Raw genomic sequence first — 22,522 nt, 5'->3', positions numbered from 1 at the left:
GTTCCATGAGTCATTGTTTGTGCATAACACCCGGTGCTCCACGCAGAACGTGCCCTCTTTAATACCCATCACCAGGCTAACCCATCCCCCCACGCCCCTCCCCTCTAGAACCCTCAGTTTACTTCATGAGGTCTCTAATGGGACACTGATGCTTCCCTCCTCAGTGCAGGCACCATCCCGAGCAGCAGCTTGGAGATCTCCTGCCTCACCACAGCCCTGGGTGCAGCATGCTCTTCTAGGAGGAGGCAGTGGAATGAGGTGGCTGAGACCCTGCGGCTTTTGAATCAGCCCGAGAAGGCTCTGCTATTTGCTGTCACCTTGGGCAGATGATTTAATCTCCCTGAGCCTCTGTCCCTTCATGTGTGAGGTAGGGCTCATCATCACACTCTTCTCCCAGTTGTGAGGCAGCTGGCGAACGTACAGATTCAGGAAGGTCCCAGCGCCAGCCAGCTTTCCAGCACGTAACCGTGCTACAGGGGGAACACGTCTAAGAAGTATAAACTCTCAGGAGTCAAGGCAAATTCTAACAATCCAGTCGTTAAGAATATAGCGATTTAATGGGTCCAAGATAAAGGCCGGAAATAGCTGGTAAATGAAGATCCCTCTGAAAGCTGTCCAGGTACCCCCTCAGCCTGTCCTCCTCTGCCCTCTGTCCTCTGGTGGAAGGTAACCAGTCGCGGGCTGAGGGAAGCCGCTTCAGGAGTGGCCGTGGTTGTGTTAGTGGAGTCCATCTGTCCTCGGGTTTGCTGGGACAGCTGCCAAGCTGCTGCCCCTCTCCTGGCACCTCTGCAGGGAGAAGTGCAAAGGCGCCCTCCCAGGGGCGGCAGCCCGGGTAAGGCCCTGTGGGGGCCCCCAGTGCGCTCAGCCCGCCCGGCTGCTGCAGGGGCCTTCACTCCCTGGTCTTCGCTCCCGCCTGCTGGGGCTTCGTAGCAGGTGCACAGGACAGAGAGGCCTCTCTACTGGTCCCTCACCACACCCCACTGTCAGGCCCAGCTCCGCCTCTGGGAAGCCCCAGAACCAGTGATTCAGGCAGCTGGGAATGAGGCAGGGACTTTCTGCCAGCCAACCTGACAGCAAAAGACTGCGAGGTAAAACATGGCTGGGCATGGCGCCCTCCCTGCCCCCTCTGTGCTCCACAACAGCGCCCGCCTCCTTGGTCGAGAGGATAGAAGGTGCTTCAAAACATGTGCTCTGACTCTGTGCCCCAGTTTAGGGAGGAGAGCCCGCGCTGGCTCTGCAGGCCTCCCAGAGACGGCAGGAGACTGTCCGTGGCATCTCTCTAGAAGACTCCCCCGCCTCAGAAGAGGCCCAGGTGAAAATATCCCCCAACCACCTGCCTGCTGAGGAAGGGAGGGGTTCACACAGCCCAGTGAGCCCTTGGATCTGAGCTGGAAGTCTCGGGGAGGAGAACCGAAGCTGTGGCTGGCAGGGTCGTGGGGCTGAGGCACCCTCGGCATCACATCTCCCCAGAGGCCACTACTCTTCAAGCCCTAGAGGCTGGAGTGTGCAGAGAGAATGTGCCCGCACCCTGTCCCCAGGAGGAGCTATAATCGGGCCCTGGGTACTCCCTCCTCAGAGCCGGCAGCCAGGGGGGCGATGGGAGAGACTTCCAGCGTTGGAGGCCTCCGCAGAGGAGCCGGTGGCGCCCGTCAGGCTGAATGGGATGTCATATTGTAGGAGGCTTTCTTCAGGGTCTCCAGGAAGAACTGTTCATTCTCCAAGAAGTCACGGTCCTGAAAGGCAGGGGCTGGGTGGAGCAGTCCCCACTGCCCGGTTCCCTCCTGTACCCACTTCTGTGAACAGGGACGCTGGCTCGCAGGACTGAGAGCAAGGTGGAGCCAGGCCTCACTCGGGGGCCCTCTCTCCACTTGCTCCCCGGCTCTGGGATGCGGCGGGGGCGGTGGGGGCACGGAAGTGAGACAGCGCAGGTCTCAGCCATGGTGAGGCCCCTTGTCAGCACATGACTTCACCTCTGTAAGCCTGTCTCTAAACTGGAGATAATAACATTACCTGCCTGCAGGACTGGGGGAGTGGGGGTAGAGGCTCGTACTGCACATACAGCTTTCAGCACAGAGCCTGGCACGCAGGGAATGCTCTGGAAGTGATAGCTCCTATCATTCTGATCACAGGGTTACTGTGGGTTCAACCAAGGTGATGGATGCAAGCTGCATCCCACAGAACCAGGCCTGGGGGACGGGTCTCAGAGATGCTCAGGGGGCAATCTGCACTATTATTGTGGGGTGGGGGGACTCAGCCCTCCCTGGGGCCAAGGTGCTCCTTCCTGCCTCCCACCAGTTGTGGACAGAGGAGCCCTGGGCCCAGGGCGAGTGGGCGGCTCAGGCTGGGGCTGCCTTCCGCTCGGGACACTCACCTGCTCAGCTGTGTGCTTCAGCAGCACCAGTTTGGCGTGGAGGTGTGAGGGGCCCAGGCCGGCGGGGGGCTGGCTGCACTGGGGCGCGGTGGCGGCAGGAGCCACAGCGGCTGAAAAGGCCGAGGAGGAAGTCAGGGGCTGCAGCGTGGGTGGCACAGCAGGACAGCTACAGCTGGATCCCTGCGGCCTTCTCACCACTGTGGGCGGCAGCAACTGCGCCAACCTTCTGGGCACTTCCACTGACTCTCAAAAGCCTTTGAAAATGCTCATGGGATATTACCTGGCAAGTCCAATTCTGGGATTTTATTCACGGGAAATAATCAGGCAAAGGTGTAGAGATGTATATACAAACATTTCCACTGGGGTGTTTATCTTAGTGACAAAAAACCGCTCAGTAGGGAATCAGTAAAAACATGGGACGCAATGGACAATGATGCTGATTAAGAATTATGGTTAAATGTTTAATTACTGATAGCAAAACACGTTCCATATATATGTTTCTGAATGAAAGAAATCAAGGTTGAAAACAACTGAGATGATCTCAATTTTTTATTTTGAAAACATACAGTGTAGAACGCTATGCACCAAAATGTTAGAAGTGGTTTTCTCTAGAGAGTGAGGGCGAGATGAACTTTCTACAAAGCAGCTTTCCTCTCTTCTCTCTTACTTAGCTTTCCCTAACGAACATGTGTGACTCGAGTAACAAGGGACTAGGAAGGGGATTTTAACGGGCCCCTACCTCCAGTGAGGGAAGCCGCTCCGGGCACTGCCCCCCAGTGGGCCGGCCCAGCCCACAGCCCATCCTTTGAAAGCTACTCACCACCCAGGCAGGAGGCTGCCGGGCCCTGGGTCCTGGGGAGCAGCGCCACGGGGCTGGAGGGCAGGTCCTGTCGGATGTGGTCCAGCCGCAGCCTCTGCTGGGCCAGACTCAGGTGCTCCTGTCCCCGACCCCAGAGAGAAGGACGTGGCTGCGAGGCTGGGAGATTGGAGGGGGTCGCAGGGGCGGCCGGAGCCGGGAGGAGCCTTGCCTGGTGCACGTGCCACTCCTGCTGCCGCAGCCGCTCCTGCTGTTGCTGTACCAGCTGCAGCCGCGCCTGCTGCTCCTGCTGCACCTGCCGGGCCTCGCGCAGCGCCCGCTGCCCCTCCTCCAACTTCTCCGAGGCTACCTGCGGTCAGCGAGGCTACCTGACGGTCAGCAGGGCTGGCTGGCTGGGTGCCCGGCCACGCCCCCCCCCCCCCCAGCCCAGCAGCCCGGCACCTGGCTCATGCTCTCCACTTCCTCGGCACGGAGCCTGGTGCGCAGGGCAGCGGCGCTGACCCTCTCCTTCTCCAGCCGCAGCTCCTGCCGCTCCCGCTCCAGGGCCTCCCGCTCGGCCGCCAGCTGATCCTCCTTGGCCCGGAGCTCACTGGCCCTGATCTTTAGCTCAGCTTGCTCCTGGAGATGGCAAGGCCTTGGGTGCGTTCTCCCCTCCGGAGCTAACTCCCCCTCCCCTTCGTTTCCGAGAGGCTCCGATCCACCCTGACTCTGGGGGAGGCAGTGTGGCAAGGGGTCCAAGGACGGGTCAGAGAGGCCTGGGGCCAAGAATCGGGGCTGCCCCTCACCCCGGGGCTCGATTCCTCTGAACCCCAGCTTCCTCATTTCTAGAATATCTAAGTCAGGGGAACATGATGACAATTAAATGAGAGAATGTATATAAAGCACCTAGGACAATTAAAGGAAGTTATTATATGATTGTTTTCATTTCTACATTCTTGTTATCTCTAGGCTCTTTACTAAGGGAATACATCCCGAGGGAGGAGCAGTGAGGGCCGGGGAAGGAAAGGGCAGGGCTGCTGAGCTCCAGGGCTGCCCTGGAGGCTCTGGGCCCTACCTTGGCCAGGCTGATGAGGGTGCCCTCCCGCTGGGTGTCCACCTGCAGCGCCCTCTCTGCCTCACGCTCGGTCCGCTCCTTACTCAGCTTCTGCTGCGCATAGAACTCGGCCCACTCGGCTGCGAGGCGCCGCTGCTCCTCCCCACACTTGCGCATGACGGACTTCTGCTCCTCCAGCAAGGCGCTCTGGGACAAGAGGGCCAGGGCACGGGCTGAGCATCCTGAAGCTTATGGCAGGGGTCACAGCTGTACATGGCGTGGCTGCACTCACCTTGGCCTTCTCCAGCTCCTCCCGTTCCATGGTGATCTGCTGGACCATGACCTTCCTCTGCTCTTCTAGAGAGCGCTGCGTGGACTCGGCCCTGGACTGCTCGGCATTCACCCGCCACCGCTCCTGGGGGCCAGGTGAGGACATGCGTTCCCTGGACACTCTGCCCGCCCCCTCCGCCCCCCCGTCAGGCCTGACTGCACCCCAGGGAGCTGTGCAACCCATCCGCCTCTCCCACACTGTGCCACAAACACCTCCAGAGGTAGAGAAGGAGGTGCCGAGCAGGGCTGCCAGGGCCCAGGCACTGGGATGAACTGCACCAAGGCCTAGAGGCTCAGGAACTACCACCAAGAGGCACTGGGCCGCCCCACAGCCCTGCTCCCCGGATGCAAGCGGCTGCACTCTGCGTGCCTGTCTCACAGGCAGGTGGCTGGGGAGGTGTGATACAGCATATGCCGGGGGACCAGGGGCCACACTAGCACGAGCTTAGCAACTTGACCATGCCTGCCTGAGGCAGGGGCTTAAGAAAGTTACCAGAAGAAGAACACATAAGGTTCAGGATACAAACACACCTACATCTAATGTTGGTAAGTCTACGGAAGATACAGGACATCCTCAGTGGCTATCTCTGGCCAGTGGGTGATTTTAATTTTCTTCTGTATTGCTAACTGCATTTTAATTTTTCCAGTATAATGTATCATGTTATAACCTAGTACAAAGGAAATGAAAGGTATTTTTTTAGAGAATCAAGCTTGTTCTTCTATATAAAAGATACGAAGGCGTTCAAAAATGCATCTCTTAAGAGCTCAGGAGGCACAGGCTTCAGTAGATGGATGAACGTGACAGATCTGAGCAAGGTGGGCAGGAAGGGCAGAGAGGGGAGCACTGGCTGCATCCCTGGGGTGCTGGGGAGACAGGCCCTGCCAGCGGGAGGGCAGCCCACCTGCTCCAGCAGCCGGCTCTGCTCATTCAGGCGTGCCTCCATCTTCCCGATGACCTCCTGGAGCCGGCTTCTCTCCTCTTCCATGTCCCGCTGCTGCTGGTGCAGCCTCTCCTGCAGCACTGGGGGGCCACGGGGCGCTCAGTACATGCCCTCTGTCCCAGCGGGATGGGGGTTCAGGGGGGTACCCATGGCCCACCCAGTACCTCGGAGCTGCTGGTCGCGCTGCCGGAGCCCCAGCTCCCGCTCCTGGGCGGTGGTGAGGTGTGAGGCCTCCACACGGGAGGACAGCTCATGCAGGCTGCTGGAGAACTTCTCCATCTGCTCAATGATGCTATTCAGGGACCTGGGGCCGGGGGGACTGGGTCAGCCTGGCCCCGGGCCCCAGCCCTGCCCCTCGGGTGGGCAGGGCCCAGATGGCACCCATACCGCGTGTGGGAGGTGGCGCTGGTGACCGCGTCGATCTCTCGGTCCTTCAGCAGCTTTAGCCGCTGCAGCTGCTCCTCGTGGTCCTGGCGCATCTCCAGGATGGAGGCCCTGAGGGGAGCGAGGGCAGCGCAGTGAGCGTGCATGCCAAGCTGCGCCAGAGGGCTTGCCATTTGGCTCCCCTGGCATCCTTCCTCCTGGCCCTGGTCCTCCACTTCTCCAGGCACTGCCTCCGCTTCCTTGGCTCCTCATCCTTATGTGTCTTAGGGCCTCGATGCCACAACCACTCGAACGGGGAGACTCCTTCCGTTACGTAGCAAAGGACATACACAGGAGAAAAGATAGGTGTGTGGGTAGCCTTTTCTTGTCTGGCCAATCCGAGAAGTGTTGCAAAGCCTGCTCTGCCCACACCAACCGGCTCCCTCACGTAGCGTTTCTTAGTTTTGTTCTCATCTAGAGAGGCAACCAGATGGACACACCAGGCACACCTGTAAACACACCTGTAAACCTCTTCCAGGGTCCACCTAGTCACCATACTCAAGAGCACCAGCAGGCGAGGGGCCTGACCTATGCCGAGCTAGGTCCCTGGGTTGCCCTGCCGCTGCCAGGACCCCTCAGGCCCTGTCGGGACCCCTATGCCCCGCTGCCGGGGGAGTGCTGGGCCCTCCACTCAAAGGGGGTAATGGGTCAGTGTGCCTGGCCTTGGTCCTCACACGGAAGGGAAGTGGTCAAGCCTCAGCTGTGGAGCCTTGGCTTGGCGACTCCAGGGAATGGACTTCCTCTGGCCATCCTCGAAGACGGCCAGGCCCTGCCTGTGCCCCAGGCCTTGCCCTCACCGCTGCAGCTCCCGGAGCCTCTCCATCTCGTGGTCCTTCTCTTGCATGGCAGCCGCCAAGCGCTGCTGGTGCTGGGCTGCGAGCTCGGCGCGGGCCTGCTCGGCTTCTCGGCAGCACGACAGATAGCGGGCCGACAGCTCCTCGTGCTCCCTCCGCAGTCGCCCCTCCCGTTGCTGGTACGATGTTTCTAGCACCTTGACGTGGCTTCTGCCAACAAAACACAAAGCCATGGTGCTCAGAGGGTGAGGGCAGATACCCAAAGAGCCTCCCCGAGCACACTGGCTAGTGCCAGCGCCGAGGCTTGGGAAGCCCGCCGGGAGGAGCGGTGGGTACCTGTGGGCACTCTCGATGAGCTCCAGGTCGGCCTGGTGCCGCTGCTGCAAGCTCTCGAGCAAGAGCCGGTGCTGGGTCCGCTCCAGCTCCAACTTCCGCACCTGGAGATGGCGGGAGGGTGGGGAGGTGGGCTCCCTGGGCCAACTGGTTCCAGCCCTCAGAGGGAGACCCTCTCGTCACAGCCTTGCCTCCCCCCCCCCCCCCCCCCACAGCCCAGGGCCCCTCTGTCCTTCACCTGGGCCTCCAGCTCTGCCAGCCGGGCCTGGCTCTGCAGAAGGTTGGCCCGGAGCTCGGCCGTGCCGCTCGGCAGCTGCACCTGGGCGGCCAGGAGCTGCCTCTGGTATTCTGTGCCCGGCAACAGGCTCTGCGCCAGGGACTCGAGGAGCAGGGACTGTAGGAGATGGTGGGAGATGGTCCAGGTAGAGGAAAGGGATGCAGCTGAGCTCAGCTACCTCTGGCCCTCCCAGGCCCTGCGCCTCATCTGTGGCCGCAGATGGGGACAGAGACATGACACCCGGAGGCCGAGGCCTTGAGTGGTGCGGTCATTGTCCCTCCCCGCCTCTCTCAGCATGACATCCTCCCCAGCAGGCGTTCCAGATTCCTAGACAAGCAGCTGAGGCCTAGCAGTGTCTCAGCTATGACAAAAGCTTCCTTTGCCTGGCCCCGAGTCCAGATGTTGAGCGCCTCTCTACTTCCTGCAGGTTGCCCACCACCCACCATCTCCAAAGGTGCTTCTGGGTTCCTAGGGATAGGTCTCTGGGGTCTCCTCACGGCCGGGCTCAGAGCTGACTGCCTCCCGTACCTGGGAAACAGGCGGAGCGGCAGCGGGAGCATGGCAGCTATGGAGGTGGCTTTCTAGACGGAACAACGGGACATGCGCAGCCCTGCTTTCTGACTGGAGTATTCCTGGCTGCCCCCGCAAGAATGCCACCTCTACCTCCCTCCTGGAGTCGGCAAAGTCACAGCCAACTAACTGCCTGAGACTGGCGAGGCTAGAGGCTGAGGGAAGCTCTGGGGGCGGTGGGGGCGGTGCCGTCAGATCTCCCCACACACGATTCCCCGCAGGCTGTTGGCTCAAAGCGCGGCCGTTGCCTCTGAGCACTGGAGAGCGGCTCCACGGGCCCAAGGCCCGTTCCTGTGTGTCCGCCCTGCCTACCTGGACAGGCACAGAAGGCCCTGGGGGCTCCTGGGAGCTCAGGACACAAGCTGCGGGCTCTGAAAATCAACAGCAGAGAAATGAGCAAGAGGCCCACAAAGGCCCGGAGGTCTCATGTGTCTGTGTGTGTTTGGGAGTCCAACTCTACTTGTCTTCCCAGACCCCAAAGGATGCTCAAAGTGCCTATTCCACACCCATAGGTAAAGCACCAAACAAAGCAGAAAACAAACCAATGCCGGAGAGGTCTCCGAGGGCTGTTCCCCTCTTTGGGTCACCTGTAGGGAGGGTCAAGGCAGCCTGGTTCCAAGTCACAGGGGACCTAAGGACATAGAGATTGGCGGGGGGGGGGGTCAGTGGTGGCAAGGTGAACAGCCTACTCTGTAGAAGAACACAGGGAGACCAGAAGAGGGTTGGCGCGGGTAGTGAAGGAAAACAGGTTCAGAGAGTTGACTGGAAAGGCCTGGTAGCTGGCAGTTTACTAAGAGTGAGGTCTTGGTTGGGTAAAGGAGACCGGGCCCGGCTTCAGGTGCCCTTAGTCGGTGGGCCCGATACAAGGTAGCACATACCGCATGCCAAACCGACCAGGTCAGAGCCCAGCTTGGCTGCGCATCGTCTCTAAGGAAGGAGGCCCACGCAGGCCCACCCCGGCGTCTCACCGCCCAGCTCCCTGTGGACATACCCCGAGGTGGCAGGTCTTGTCAGTGGCTTCTGTGTCGCCACAGTGGCTGCTTGCTTGAACCCTTGAGTGCTGGGAACAGGTTGGCTGAGGAAGTAAATGTTACAGCAAAGGTGGCAGAAGGTTCCAGGTAGGCTGGATATGGACAAGGCCCGAGCATGAAGCTGCCGGCCAATCGTCCCCTCGGCGCCCCTCCTGTTCCCAACGTCCTATCGTGGGAATTCTCTTCCCAAGTCTGAGCCTCTAGCCTTCCAGTGCCCCTTCTTGGCCCCAGGGCCCGCTAGGGCACAGTGGACGGGCACTGACCATCTGCTGACGGTCCAAGGAAAACCAATCCACACGTTCTAGACACCAGAGTTAAGTTCAAGTTCAAGGCCTTGTTCTGGCCCACATAGCTTCGCTGAGTTAGACGGGGGCTCTGCTCACTCCCCGGCCAGGTCCAGCTCCCTCTGGGCTCCTCTCTTTTCCTGTCTGTGGTTCCCACCCACCTTGGCTGGCTCTCAGGGCCAAAGGGAAGCTTTCTCCTTGGTTTCAGAGGTAGGTCAAAGCTACCCTCCTCGTTCACACCAACCCTGGGGCTGGGTTATGTCCCTGGCCTGTTGCACAATTGCCTACTTCACTTCTTCTTCGCTCTGGCCACACGGCATCTTGCCACTTCCGCCGGACGATGCCAGTCTTGCCCTCTTGCCCTCAGAGGTCCCTCGCTGTCCTGCCCCACAGGAAGGCCACTCGGTAACCTTCCCTAGGAGTTGCCCCTTAGTCACTGTCTTCTCTGACACTCCCCCGAAGCACGGGGATACGTTGTGTCCTTTAGCGCAGGCCAGCAGAGGCACCAGTAATTTGGACACTGCGTCTTTTGGGACCCCAGGGGCACTGTGGGCAGGGCCCTTGCTCAGAGGCACCAAGATGACTGTGCCTTTGTCACAGCAGGGTACCCTCTGTCCCTGCCTGATCAAGTCAGCCCTTGTCCGCACGACAGTCAGGGTGTGAGTGTCAACAGCCTCCCGATCCCCTCATGTCTGCACCTGGGCGAGGATGGGGAGCCAGACCCTCTCTCTGTAGCGTCCAGAGAGGTAGAGAAGCACAGCTAAGAGGTGGTGCGGGCCGGCACTCCCGCCTGAGGCGCCAAGATGGGCAAGACTGGCCCCCCACACCCCTGCCCGGCCCTCCCTCCCTTAGATAGCAGCCCAAGGCCATACCTGCTGGAAGGGGGACTGCCTGCTGCCCCCACCAGGTTCTGGCCCTTAGAGGCCTCTGTGTGCTCCTCTCTGGCCAGACCTTGGGACTTCTTCCGAGACAAGGCATGGCTCAGCCAATCCTCTTCTTCTTTCTCCTGAGACACTCCCAGCTGGGAAGCCTGGCTGGCTTTGGCAGGGAAACCTGCACCCTTCGTTGGTGGCTTTGGCCCCAAAGAGGAGGAAGGCAGTCCAGCTGGGGCAGAGTGCCGGCCTGAGTCAGAGTGCTGGCTCCTGGGAGGGAGCACGGAAGGAGTGGAGAGCGTTGAGCCTCCCCTCTGAGCCTCTCTGGTGGGAGAGGGAGGGCGCAGGTCGTCATCCTTGAGGCCCAACCAGTCAGCTCCTCCCTTCCTGGGGTGAGTGGGGCTGGAGGCCGCTGGGGTGCTCTGTTTGGAGCCTGGTTCTCCCTTGGTGTCTGCGCTACCTTCTGTTAAGAACCTACTTCAAGACAGAGAGGAGGGGGTCTAAGGCAGGGCAAGCAGTCCATCCTAAGAGCCCCCCGACCGGCCTTTCCCTCTGCTGCTCGGGGGTGACTCTGAGGCCCACACTAAGGAGTGAGAGGCGCCTGGAGCTCCGCACAGCCAGCCCCGATGCCCAGTGAGCACAGCGCCCACCCAGCTGGGGCGGCAGAGCAGCGGCTGGCGGAGCACCACTGGGAGAACACCACCGAACACAGACATCTTGAACAGGGGGCAATTCCACCCGTAGCAAACAGCACCCAACGACAACCACGGGCACACACGTCCAGAGAAAGACCAGTTGGATCAAGTGGTTTTAGGTTTTTTTATCAACAGTGTCACCTGTTTATCTGGCCACTGCCTAGAAGCATTACTGGCCCCTGGCAGAATGTTCCGAGGTCTAAGAACGTACTGGGACTGGGAGAAATGTCAGTGCATGTGCAGGTTATTTAGATAGAAAGGGGCTGACAAAGCCAAAGTGGCATAGTATCAACAACTGTGGATTCTGGGCGAAGCACAGGAGGGAGCTCTCTGTACCATTCTTAGAATCTTTCTGTCCGTTTGAAATTATTTCCAAATATAAAGTTGAAAATGTATACCGGGAAGAAAACCCCAAATTCAGAAAATTCTACCCACTAACTTAATGTTTCGCAGCACACAGGGATGAGCCCATGGCAGCGTGACGGTGGACCCCAGGGCCATTCCTGGGGAGCAGGGCATGAGAAGCCACTGAAGGTTCACGGTCTCGCTGCCCTGGGACTGAACATCCCTCAGCTGTTTATGGCTTTATGGGTTCCAGGCGGTGTTGGGACCTCCTCCTCCTCCTCCTTCCAAGGAGGCTGGAAGGAAATGGGCCTGGATGGGCAGGACTGGGCAACCCCCCTCTTCCTTCAGCACCTGCACAGAGCCACCCCTGGGCCTCGTACGCTATGCTTCCCCAACAAGAATGTCGGCGGGATGGGGGAGCCTGGGGCACCTCCTCCTTCCTGGTGGGCACCTGCCCCCAAGGCCATGCTCTCCGCAGGTCCTGCTTACCTGACCAACTGCCGGTGGGACTGGCGGCCCTCACAGGAGCCCACGGTGGGCTGATAGGCCCCAAAGGTGAAGTCCTCATCACCCCAGGAATCTTCCTTGTCTGTAAGTGAAGAAGCCCATGATCTCTAGCAAGGGAATTAGACATTTTGTGGCTGCAGAACTCTGTTTAAAAAAAATTGAACTGGTAGCTTGACGTGTCAGCAAGTAAGCAGAGGTGAAGCTGCCGTGGGGTTGGCAGGGGCGCGGCCCTGGGTGTGAGCTCAAGGTCTCAGGATCCCACACGCCGGGCATCACTTGGGAGCTGTGAAAAAGGCGCCGGCAGGGTCCTGCCCCAGATGTCCTTCTGTGCGGCCCGCTGAGCTGCCTGTGCCATGGGAGCGATTCTCAAAAGCTGGCCCGCGGGCCGACACTTTGAGAAACATCGGTCTAGAGTGATCTTTTGCAAACTGTGAGCTGCTTCCTATCAGCAGGCCAAGAAACCAATTTCATGAGTCACAACCGATGTATTTATAAATCAGATAACGTATAAATAAAAAAATAACAGAATACTAAATGTGGTAATTATCATTCCGTGATGCTTCTGTCTCAGTTATGATAATGTGTGTTGTGATGTAGGCTTATTTCTCATTGTGGGTTGTGGTAAAAGCGTGGTCTGGGAGCCCTCCACCTTGCCTCCCCTGCCCTGCAAGCTTCCTCACCCGGGGGTCTCTGGTACTTCTTGTCCAGCTTGAATTCCCTGTGCTCCCCAGTGCCCGGGCGGGCCAGGAGCTTGGTGGCAGTGCCCCGACCCAGCAGCTCATCCAGCCTGGAGCGAGCAGGACGGGGGCCTTCCCTGCGGGAGGAAACACACACAGGTGCATGTGAACGCCGGGGGCGCCTGGGGGCCTGCATCACGCCCACCTTCTAGCTTTGCCCTAGGCCTGAGGCAGCTGTATGGGCAGGGTCTCTCCGCTCCTAAGGACCCTTACTGGTCGCCCGTCTGCCTCCTTTCCGCTGTGGGGCTGTCTGCAAACCCCAGGGTGGCCATGACGTCGTCCTCCTCATCAAATAGCACTTCTTCTTTCTTTCGGACCGGGGTGTCCCCAGGGGTGAGTGGAATAGAGGCACCTAGAGGACAGAACACAGGGCACAGGACTCAGGGCCCACGGCCCACCACGCCCTCAACTGCGGCGTCTGAAGGCGTCGAAGGGGGCGCTTCTCCGTGACCCGGATGTCTGGGTGTGGCTGCAGGCAGCGCACGAATCTGGTCTGCGTGTAGGACTGACTCCCCCGCCTCACCCCAGCTCACGCATCCCACCTCCCTGTTTGGAGACACCAATAATCTCTTGGTCCAGGACCTCAGCCCTGTGGTCCCGGCCCAGCGGAGTCTCTGGTTGTACCACCTGCATCTGCCCCAGACAAGCAACAAGCCCACCCTCCCTACCTTGATCTCTGACTGGGGCTGGGCTTTTTTCGGAAGCCATTTTACTCTCGGTCCCAGGGGGCTTCTTGGTGAGTCCTTCCTCATCGTCGGAGAGAAGTCCCGCCAATGGGTCTTCCGAGTCTCACGGCCAGAAGGGAAAGCACAGGTCAGAGTGCACCGTTTGTTCAGGAAAACAAGCCCTGCGCCATGGTGGGGGAGCCATCACTCCAGGGGAGATTTCTAGCTGCTCTAATACATGAACAGGCCACTCAACACCCAGGACACACATCAGCCTTGGCAAGGAGACAGGGAGGCAGGGGGTGGCCCTGCGCCTGCCTGTGCACCCCCCAGGGCTCTGCTGCCTGCGCAGCCTTCTGGAAGCATCCCCCAGGCATTAGAGGTAAAGTAAAACATTCGTGCATTTGGCATATGTGCTGCCGAAGTGAGCACAACATTCGTGCATTTGGAAAAGGAAGGGGAATTCTTCTTATGCTTTATAAAACCTTCAGGTTGATGTCTGGCTTCAAAGTCTTGCAAAGAAGGGATCCAAATCTCCCCCCCCACACACACACCACCACCAGTCCCTCCCTGAATTCCTGAGGAGCTGAACTGGTGGCCCCAGGAGTCTGCTCCTCCTCTGACACACGCAGCGACCTGACCCCGGGCAAGCACGTGAGCATCAGCCAGGCTCCGCCACTCTCAGAAGTGTGACTACAGGGCCTGTGGTACCTTCGAAGGAAAACTTCCTGTACTGATGCCCAAGGCTGCTGGGAGAGGGAGGGGGCTTCTTGGCAGGAACGGTGTCCCCTGTAAGGAGCAAACAGAAGGCAAGGTCCCAGCCAAGGTCCTGCCACACCATAATGGGGACCCTGGGATGGCATGCCCTTCTCCCAGGGAGGCTGAGGGCTCATGGCCTGGAGACAGCGGTGGGGTGGGTTGACACCTCCCCAGTTCTCACACAGGCTTCTGCCAGGGAAACGTGGTCTGGAGCCACCTCCTGCCCCCCAGTCACATGTCACTCCAAACAGTCATGGACTTGGGAGGTACACAGGCTCCCACCAAATTCCCCAATTTAACTCAAACGGTTTCTCCGGGAGCTGCCATGTTGAACTTAGAGGGCCTGGAACCACACTACGGAGGGAGGAAGCTGTCCCCTCCCCAACCACAAACAGAGAAAACCCATAGGAATGAGAGCTGCCTTCCGAGTATCTTCCCTGTCTCTAGAGTGTCCCTAGATTCAAGATACTCTTTCTACTCACCTTTCTCACTGGCTGTCAATATGCCAGCAGGTTTGGGATGACTAGGCAGCTCTTCTTTCCCAGGACCCTTGGCAGCTCTTTTGCTAGAGGCCAGATTAGACCTCTTCAGACCTAAGAGATCGGCATCCATATCGTCCAGATCCTGGAAAAGCGGGAGGGAGGGAGGAATGCTCACTGGTGCTCAGCTAGGGGTGCTGAACGCCCCCGTGCTCTGAGAAGCCTGGTGATACGGCCTCCATATTCCATGGGGGACAAGGGGGGACCTAGTTTGGGGAACTGACCCTGACTGGCTTACAGAACAGGTGAGAGGCCAGGCCGAAGCACAGCGTCTCCACTGGCTCAGTCTCAGATAAGCCTGGTCTAGGGTGGCACCTCCACACCACTTACTAGCACCTGTTTGCCGCAGGCTTAGTAAGTGGTGAGGTTCTCTTTACGGTGGGAACAAAACAGCAGGACCCCGGGATTGAAGACTCCCAGAGGGACTGCCGCCAGGCTGTGAGAAGGGGCCAGGCACCCAGCCAGCAGAGGAAGGCAGTCGGGGCCTCCCGCCACCCCCGTCCCCCGTACAGACTCGCCAAATGCTGACCCTCATAAGGGGATGAGGACTTGTATCTGGGAGGACACTTGGCACCCCAGGGGCAGAGGCATGAGGAACAAAGGGAAAAGGGGAGACTATGCAGGAAATAGAGGAGTTGGGAAAGAAAACTGGACCATGGGGATGCAGCGTGAGCTGGGGATTCTGGAGTGAGACTCGATGTCACCACCAGCCGCTGAGTCAGAGGACTGGAGGGCTGTGGCCAGGGGGGCCAGTGGGAGGGCCCTGGGGAAGAGTGATTTCAAGACGCGGTTAAGAGGCTGAATATGGAGCCAAGAAGGGCACAGACTCCAATTCTTTAGCCCTCCCTTCCCCCCAAGGCTGAAAGCAAGCACTTGGCCTTGGCCTGGAACCCTGGGTTAACAAGGAGGACAAGAGGCAGGACATCAGGCAAGGAGGGTGCTGCCGGACAGAGGGGCGGGGAAGCCAAGGTGACCTAAAGTTTCAGACCCCAGCGAGGCCACCTGAGCCTTGGGGGATTATCTTATAAACTGTACAGAATTTATGACTTAAAATTTCATTGCTAAGCTTAGCTTGGGGCTTGATCCAATGAGAGCACAGCTGGGCTGAAGGGGACTTGGCAGGGGACGTAGAGAGAAACACAGAGAACAGTTAAGAAGCAGCCTTAGAGGACAGTCTCTCCTTCTTTCCCCTCAATGGGGGTGGTGTCTTTGGGTGGGAGCCAGCCCCACCGCACTAGGGGCTTGGTGCATGACTGTGTCTCCCGGTGGATGAATCTCTAGACACCAGGAGACTGAATTTCTACCCAGAGGGACACGAAGGGCAGCAGCTCACGGATGAGCTCCTCTCTTGACTACGAAGGGCTCAGGAACACAAATTGTAAAGGGAAAAATGGGAGGGAGAAGGAAGACTTGGCATAGAACATTCCTACGCCCAACCCTGCTCCCAGAACCGTGCAAACCAGTCAGTACCTTCATTGCCTGGAGCAAAATCTGTGGGTCTGCATCTGAGACGTCGGACACCTAAGTCCACGGGAGGGCAAGGACACATGTTAGCTGAGGCCGAATAAAGCTCTGGCTCCTTGTTACCTTGCTTCTGTGAGGGCAGACGGCCCAGCAGGGGCAGATCCTGGCCAACAGGGCACCAGCAGGAGGTCCTACCTTCCCCTGAGACTGAAGTGTCCTCAGAAGTCAAACCTCCCCAGGTGTGGAGATCCAGAAAGCGCTGCCACTTTCTGTCCCTGCTCAGCGGAAAGAACCCTTCCACGACAGGCCATCACTATGCCATTTCCAAACTATGTAACCGGACAGCCGGGAAGCTTCTTACGGGAAACACAATTACAAGGAGCAACATCCAAGACTCTAACACTTGCTGGGAGCTCTACTTTCTAGCTCATCTCACTGGCAGGAAGGAAAAACATGTTGAGTTCACATCTGGGTCCATCTGGCAGCCCTTGGGTATTATTTTAAGAACACAATGGCTAGGGGCGCCTGGGTGGCTCAGTCGTTAAGTGCCTGCCTTCGGCTCAGGTCATGATCCCAGGGTCCTGGGATCGAGCCCCACATTGGGCTCCCTGCTTGGCGGGGGGCCTGCTTCTCCCTCTCCCTCTGCCCCTGCTTGTGTTCCCTCTCTCACTGTGTCTCTGTCAAATAAATAAATAAAATCTTTAAAACAACACACTGCCTTTGCAGAAACTTCTGAACCCTTGTGTGAGCAACCTCCCAGCCACCAGCTCTATTTCACTGCTTCTGGGGATAAGTAGAGAGGGTGGGGAGTAGGGTGGACCAGGCTCACCTCAGCATCAGGTCCTGGGATGCCTGCTGTGGTGCTGAAGCCATAGTCTTCCGGGAGGGACCTGCGAAGAGGCTCAATCAGCACTTGCATCCCCAGGGCACTAACTGATTCCGAGAAAGGAAGGTGGCCCAGAGCCCCGGTGAACCTGGAAGACATCTCCAGGAGAATGGGACAGAGTTGCTTAAAGGAATTTCACAGGCCCCCTAATGCAGAGATTTTCCATTTTTTTTAAAGCAGTAGAGGCCCTTTAAAAACAATCTGTTAAACACCTGTGGTGAGCACAGCATAACTCGACCTGTCCCATTGCCATGTAGCACGCTTGAAACTATTTTAACAGTGGGTATCAACTGTATTTCAAAAAAAGAAAAATAGCCACAAGATGGAAAAACAACTGTTAAAAACAAAAGATAAGAGAGAATAACAGAGAGACTCTCGGATGGCTCAGTCGGTTAAGCGTCTGCCTGTGGCTCAGGTCAGGATCCTGGGACCCTGGGATCAAGTCCCGCCTCGGGCTCCTTGCTCAGCGGGGAGCCTGCTTCTCCCTCTGCCTGCCGTTCCCCCTGCTTGTGCTCTCTCTCTGACAAATAAATAAAATCTTAAAAAAAGAGAGAGAGAGAGAGAGAAACAGAACTGCGTTGGTTAAGATGAAGGTGGAGGGCAGAAAGCTCACAAAACTCCCTCCTATCTCTCAGTGGTGAGGAGCACTTTGGAAGAACAACCTGAAAGCCACTGACCTAGGCCAATTCTCTTATTCTGGGGTTGAGCACACTGAGGCTCAGAGAGGTCCCGGAGTCACCCAAGATCACACAGTAAGTAGCATATGCAGGACTGGCAGCCAGCACTTCTGACCCCTGGTCAGTTCGCTTTCCACTCCTCAGGTTCCTCACGGGCCAGGAACGGGGGGAAGGGAGGAGTAACTGACAGCAGAAGCAGGGCACACAGCAGGTGGAAAGTGGGGCGGTGAGGAGGCGACAGCATTTGGACTGAAGGGGTGACAGTCACCCAAGCCAGTCCTGCTCTTACTTCGTTCGAGCCTGGGAAGAAGGGAGCGCCTGGGCGGCACCTGTGGCATCTCGGGCACGTGAAGCTAGTTTAACAGGCTCCTCAGGTAGTGTCACTGGAAAAAAAGAGAACAGAAATGATGCCATTTGGCTAGTGAACGGGAGTCAGATGGAGAGGACTGGCAGTTCCCCACCAAGCTCTCCCAGGAAAACCTTCTCCCAGGAAGTTCACCCTAAATGCCAGCTGGGGCCCAATGAAGAGCCTAACCCCACTACACCCCATCAAGCGCAGGAAGAATGATGCACTTCCATCACTCAGAGCTCTCGGCTGAAGACAAGGCTTGGGCTCCATGGGTTCTTCTGGGCCAGGTAGGGGGAGCCTCAGCCTGGTTGCCCCCGGTGAGCTCCCCACACCCCAGAAGCCCCGCTCCTCAATACAGCAGAGGGGGACACACACGATATCCAGAATATATAAGAAACTCATACAACTCAATAGTAAAAAGACAACCCAATTTAAAAAAAAGGATCTGAATAGACCTTTCTCCAAAGATACACAAATGGCCAATAAACCCATGAAAAAGATGCTCAATGTCAATAGTCACTAGGGAAATGCACATTAAAACCACCATGAGAGGGCGGGGGTGGGGGATGAGGTCACAGGGTGACGGGCATTAAGGAGGGCACGCGATGGAATGAGCACTGGGTGTTACATAAGACTGATGAATCACTGAACTCTACCTCTGAAACGAATAATACTCTGTAAGTTAATTAATTGAATTTAAATTTTAAAAGATTAAAAAAAAAAACCCACAACGAAATGAAACTGTATTATATGCGTCAAGATGGGCATAATCAAAAAGACAGAAAATTAGCAAGTGTTCACAGGGATGTGGAGAAACCAGAACCCTCGTACGCTGCTGGAGGGAATGCAAAATGGTGCTGCTGCCATGGACAATAGTCTGGTGGTGCCTCAAAAAGTTAAACACAGGGTTACCACATAAGTAATTCCATTCCTCGGTACACACCCCAAAAGAACTGAAAACATATGGCCACACAAAAACGTGTACCTGAATGTTCCTAAGAGCATCATTCATAATAGCCTGGCCAAATGTGGAAACCACCCAGGTGTCCACCACCTGTGATGAGTGGATCAGCAAAACATGGTCCATCCACACACTGGAATACTGTCCAGCCGTAGGAAGGAATGAAGACAGGAATGGCTCAGTGTGGGTGAACCTCGAGAACACCATGGTGAGTGAAAAAAGTCAGATGCAAAAGCCAAGTATGATGTGATGACATGGTATACAACATGTCTAGAACAGGCAAACCCACAAGGAAGGAAAGTGAGTAAGTGGCTGCCTAGGGCTGGGGGGAAGGGAGACTAGGAGGGACTGCTAAAGCGCGTGGAGTTTCTTTATGAAAGTGATGAAAGTGTTCTGGAATTAGATTGTGGTGATAATTATGTAACTTTGTAAACATACTCAAAGCCAGTGAATTATACACTTGAAAACAGTGAATTTTCTGTGAATAAGATTTCAATTAAAAAAAAGGGGGGGGCCTGGGTGGCTCAGTTGGTGAAGAGTCTGACTCTTGATTTCCGTTCAGGTCATGATTTCGGGGTCATGAGATCAAGCCCTGCATCAGGCTCTGCACTCAGTGGGGGGGGAGGTTGCTTGGGATTCTCTCTCTGTTTCTCCCACTGCTACCTGCCCCACTCTCTCTCTCAAATAAATAAATCTTAAAAAAAAGAACAAGCCTAAATCAGGAGATTCTGCAGAAGGGGCACTTACTCTCATCCCCTAAGAGGTCACCAAGGACATCATCAATGGAGCCTAGAACAAACAGAAAAGGAACTGTCAAGACTTCAGGAGGAAAGAATGTCATTAACAAGCCTCATGTCTTGAGACCTCATCCCAATTCCAGACTCCTCACCACCAGAGCGCTCAGATACTGGGACCGGGGCCCAGCTCTCTCTTCAGTGGCCACGAGACGTTTCCTAACTCTCTGGCAACAGATCGCAATGCCTTGTTGAAGGACCCCAGGGTAGAAATTGAAAATAACTTTCTCAAAGGATGATGGTGAGGATTTTCAGGAGCGCCTGCATTCTACAGCACACACTGGCCAACAAGCCAGTTTTCCAGACTCTGAATAAAGCCCCGTGTGCTTCTTTGGGAAAAGTGTCCAAGATTTCTAGGCACACACAAGCTTCTTTCATGCCAACAGCTTCCTCATGCCCTTCCATCTGAGACCTCCCCCTCCCCTAGCTGGGGCACATGGGGGGAACCCAAAGTACAAGTACGGAATTAGTTTTTGCACCCAGCTGAAGTGCCTTTACCACCCTTAACGCCAACCACTTCTCAATACGGATCCCGACAAGAAGGACTTTTTCCCCAAGCCCCACCCCTGTCTATTTATTTCTGGATTACTCTGAGGGCCAATAGGCAGCAGAGAGAGTCCCCTATGAAGACCAAAGCTTCCTGTGCAATTATGGGGGAAACCAGCAAGACTCACATCAAGAACATTTAGATACAGACACGTCTATGTTATTTTTGGATGAAAGGTGGGGAATTATTTTTGCCTTAAGGGCGATATTCCATTTTTCCACTTACCTTTCAATCCCTTTTTGGTTTTTGGTGCCTGACATTGGAAAAACAAATCACATTAACAAAATCAAACAGTGAACATGGCTGAAACTGAGAATACAGCATAAATTGTTGTGCCTTCTGCCAAGTCACCAGAGGAAAAGGAGCACCAATGGCATTTAGAGACAGAATTTCTGAGAATAGACTCATTCAGAGCGCGGAAACAGCCCCCACTAACCAGCAGTGGACGCCACTGTGGGTGACATCCGGTGGACAGAAGTCTCTCCTTTCCCTGATTTCCAGATGCCACCTGCAAACCCTCCCAGGCAGGATGTAACACACCTGGGACAGTTTTCCCCTCTTCTGTGTCCCTGACTTCTCAACACCAAAAAGGGACACTTAAAAACGCTTCCGGCTGGCCATTCAGAGGCTCAGAAGGCTTGCTCATATTTTAATAAGTTTGGTATCAATTCCACCTCCCATCATTCTTCTCTGGGGACCATATCCTAACCCTTGTCACCCAGCCCCTAATGTTCTGCAGGCAGTCAAGACCTTGGGGGTGGAAGTAGTGGTGAGAGTCTGCATTCTGCCTACCATCTCAAGGCTCTGGGAGCTGCTTGTAGCTTGTTCACGGCGCTGTCCAGCTCATTTGAATTCTGCCCACATCAGGCTCATCCTCCCTAGTGAAGAAAATTCAAGTGGTTGCTTAAAAATGATGTAGCTCTAACAGTGCTTGGGTCCAAGGCCCATCTAGGTTTTCCTCACTTTACCCATCCAAGAGGTTAAAATCTAGTCCCATAAATTAAAAATTCCTTATAGGGAGAGCTACTTAGATGAGAAGCAAAGTGCTCTCAGTGACTTAATGAGTGCGGTGGTCCTCATCTCTTATCCTGAAAGAGGATGCAGGAGATGGTAGGTACCCATCTCAGAAAGGAGGTAGGTGCCTGGTACTATGGCCAACATGCATTCCCAGGCGACACCCATGACTACATTTGTGCATTCAGCACCAAGGGTGGATGTGTGCGCTGGTTTTACTCCTTGAAACGATTTTCACCGATGGTGGAAATTTTTCCCTTCACGGTAACTGTAAATCCGACCTAATCCATTAACAGCGCAGTGTTTGACGCAGAATGTCACTCTCTCCTTACCCTTCCTGAGCATTACCAAGGCCGACAGTCCCTGCCTGGCAAGAGAGGACTCAGAGAGGGTGATCTCTTATTTGTCTGGTGTTGCAGGTCCTGTTAACAGAATGCAAAATTCATCTGGGATTACTTACAGGGGCCACTCTGAATGTTTGTGTTTCTCTTTCTTTACAATGGCAATTTTCAGGACCTACAAGTCCAAACATGTTTTGTCTCCCATCACACCCAAGAGCTTCTGCCATCTCCTAGGGATTCCGTCCTAAGCTCCCAGGCAGGGGGAATCTCGGAGAAGTCTGCAAAGGCCCAAAGTGCCACAGAGTACCATCGCGTCATCGCATCTGCTCAGCCAACTCCGTGCCAGGCATTTTAAAATCCTTAGCAAGGGCCCTTCCGGGTCACCCCGTAGGTCCGGAGACTCCGCGCCCCTCCTTGCGTCACCCCCTGCGCGCGCCCCTCCCAGATCAACCCCGAGCGCGGCCTACTCTCCTCCCAGCCCCTGAAATCTCCCGGGTTACGCGCCATTCCCCGCGGAGGCGCAGCCGCTAGCCACAGCCGCAGGTCCGGACCCCACTCGAGCCCAACTCGCTCCGGCCTCCCGCTCCGGAGGCCCGCGGACGCCAATCTCTCAATCGCCCGGAGTTCGAAAGAAAGGCGAGGCGCGAGGCACCCTGGGAGTTGTAGTCCTTGGTCCGTTCATTGACCAGAGTCAAGGGAGCTGGGGAACGCCGAGATAAACTACATTTCCCAGAGTGCCCCGCCGCGGCCGTTAGCCCTGTTTGCGGCCCGGCGGGTTGCTAGGTGCTGGCGCCAGGCCACTGTGGGAGGAGGGTGGCCGGCTCCAAGGCAGTTCGGCTTCTTCTTCTCGCCCTCCCCAGGGACTGCCGGGACCTGGGTTCCAGGACCTCCTCTGAGGGCTGACTTGTGGCCGGGTGGGGGCCATGAGAAATGTATCACGACTGGAAAATTGATGTGCGATACCACGAACAACTTATGTGTCTTAGGGAAAGCTTAGGGAAATGGCTGTGACCTACCGGTTCAATTGTGAAAATCAAAGCTGCGGTCACCTGCGTGGCTCAAGTCAAACATCTGCCTTTGGTTCAGGTCATGATTCCAGGGTCCTCAGATCAAGTTCCACATGGCGGGCTCCCTGCTCTGCGGGGGTCTGCTTCTCCCTCTACCCC

The 22,522-nt window shown here is 56.5% G+C and overlaps 1 protein-coding gene across 8 annotated transcripts; it reads right to left on the bottom strand.

The window, feature by feature from the left end:
• Nucleotides 1–538: 538 nt before the first annotated feature.
• FBF1 (Fas binding factor 1) lies at nt 539–21,970 on the bottom strand. Of its 8 annotated transcripts, none has more exons than XM_028112607.2 (30): nt 21,348–21,970; nt 20,794–20,879; nt 20,227–20,254; nt 19,408–19,449; nt 17,640–17,733; nt 16,617–16,677; nt 15,794–15,844; nt 14,267–14,408; nt 13,737–13,814; nt 13,029–13,148; nt 12,574–12,712; nt 12,304–12,437; nt 11,606–11,705; nt 10,077–10,553; nt 8,881–8,964; nt 8,432–8,520; nt 8,202–8,260; nt 7,281–7,436; nt 7,046–7,146; nt 6,713–6,919; nt 5,880–5,987; nt 5,657–5,796; nt 5,454–5,572; nt 4,514–4,636; nt 4,243–4,428; nt 3,630–3,806; nt 3,400–3,537; nt 3,192–3,309; nt 2,372–2,481; nt 539–1,733 (listed from the first exon to the last, which is right to left on the bottom strand). In XM_028112607.2, exons 2-30 carry the CDS (start codon nt 20,794–20,796, stop codon nt 1,650–1,652), a joined length of 3,468 nt encoding a protein of 1,155 aa, XP_027968408.1. In that variant the 5' UTR covers nt 20,797–20,879; nt 21,348–21,970; the 3' UTR covers nt 539–1,649. The 8 variants fall into 8 exon arrangements, with proteins under 8 accessions (XP_027968408.1, XP_027968409.1, XP_087884269.1 ...); XM_028112608.2 differs by having other exon boundaries at nt 10,077–10,550; XM_088028143.1 differs by having other exon boundaries at nt 3,192–3,537; nt 21,348–21,437; nt 21,861–21,970.
• Between the last annotated feature and the right edge of the window lie 552 nt (nt 21,971–22,522).

Source organism: Eumetopias jubatus, unplaced genomic scaffold, assembly GCF_037043125.1.
Source record: "Eumetopias jubatus isolate StellerSeaLion01/CBP00866 unplaced genomic scaffold, mEumJub1_p1.0 scaffold_10, whole genome shotgun sequence".
NCBI lineage: Eukaryota > Metazoa > Chordata > Mammalia > Carnivora > Otariidae > Eumetopias > Eumetopias jubatus.
The sequence above is the reverse complement of the archived record's forward strand: the minus strand, read 5'-3'. Positions and strand labels throughout refer to the sequence as shown.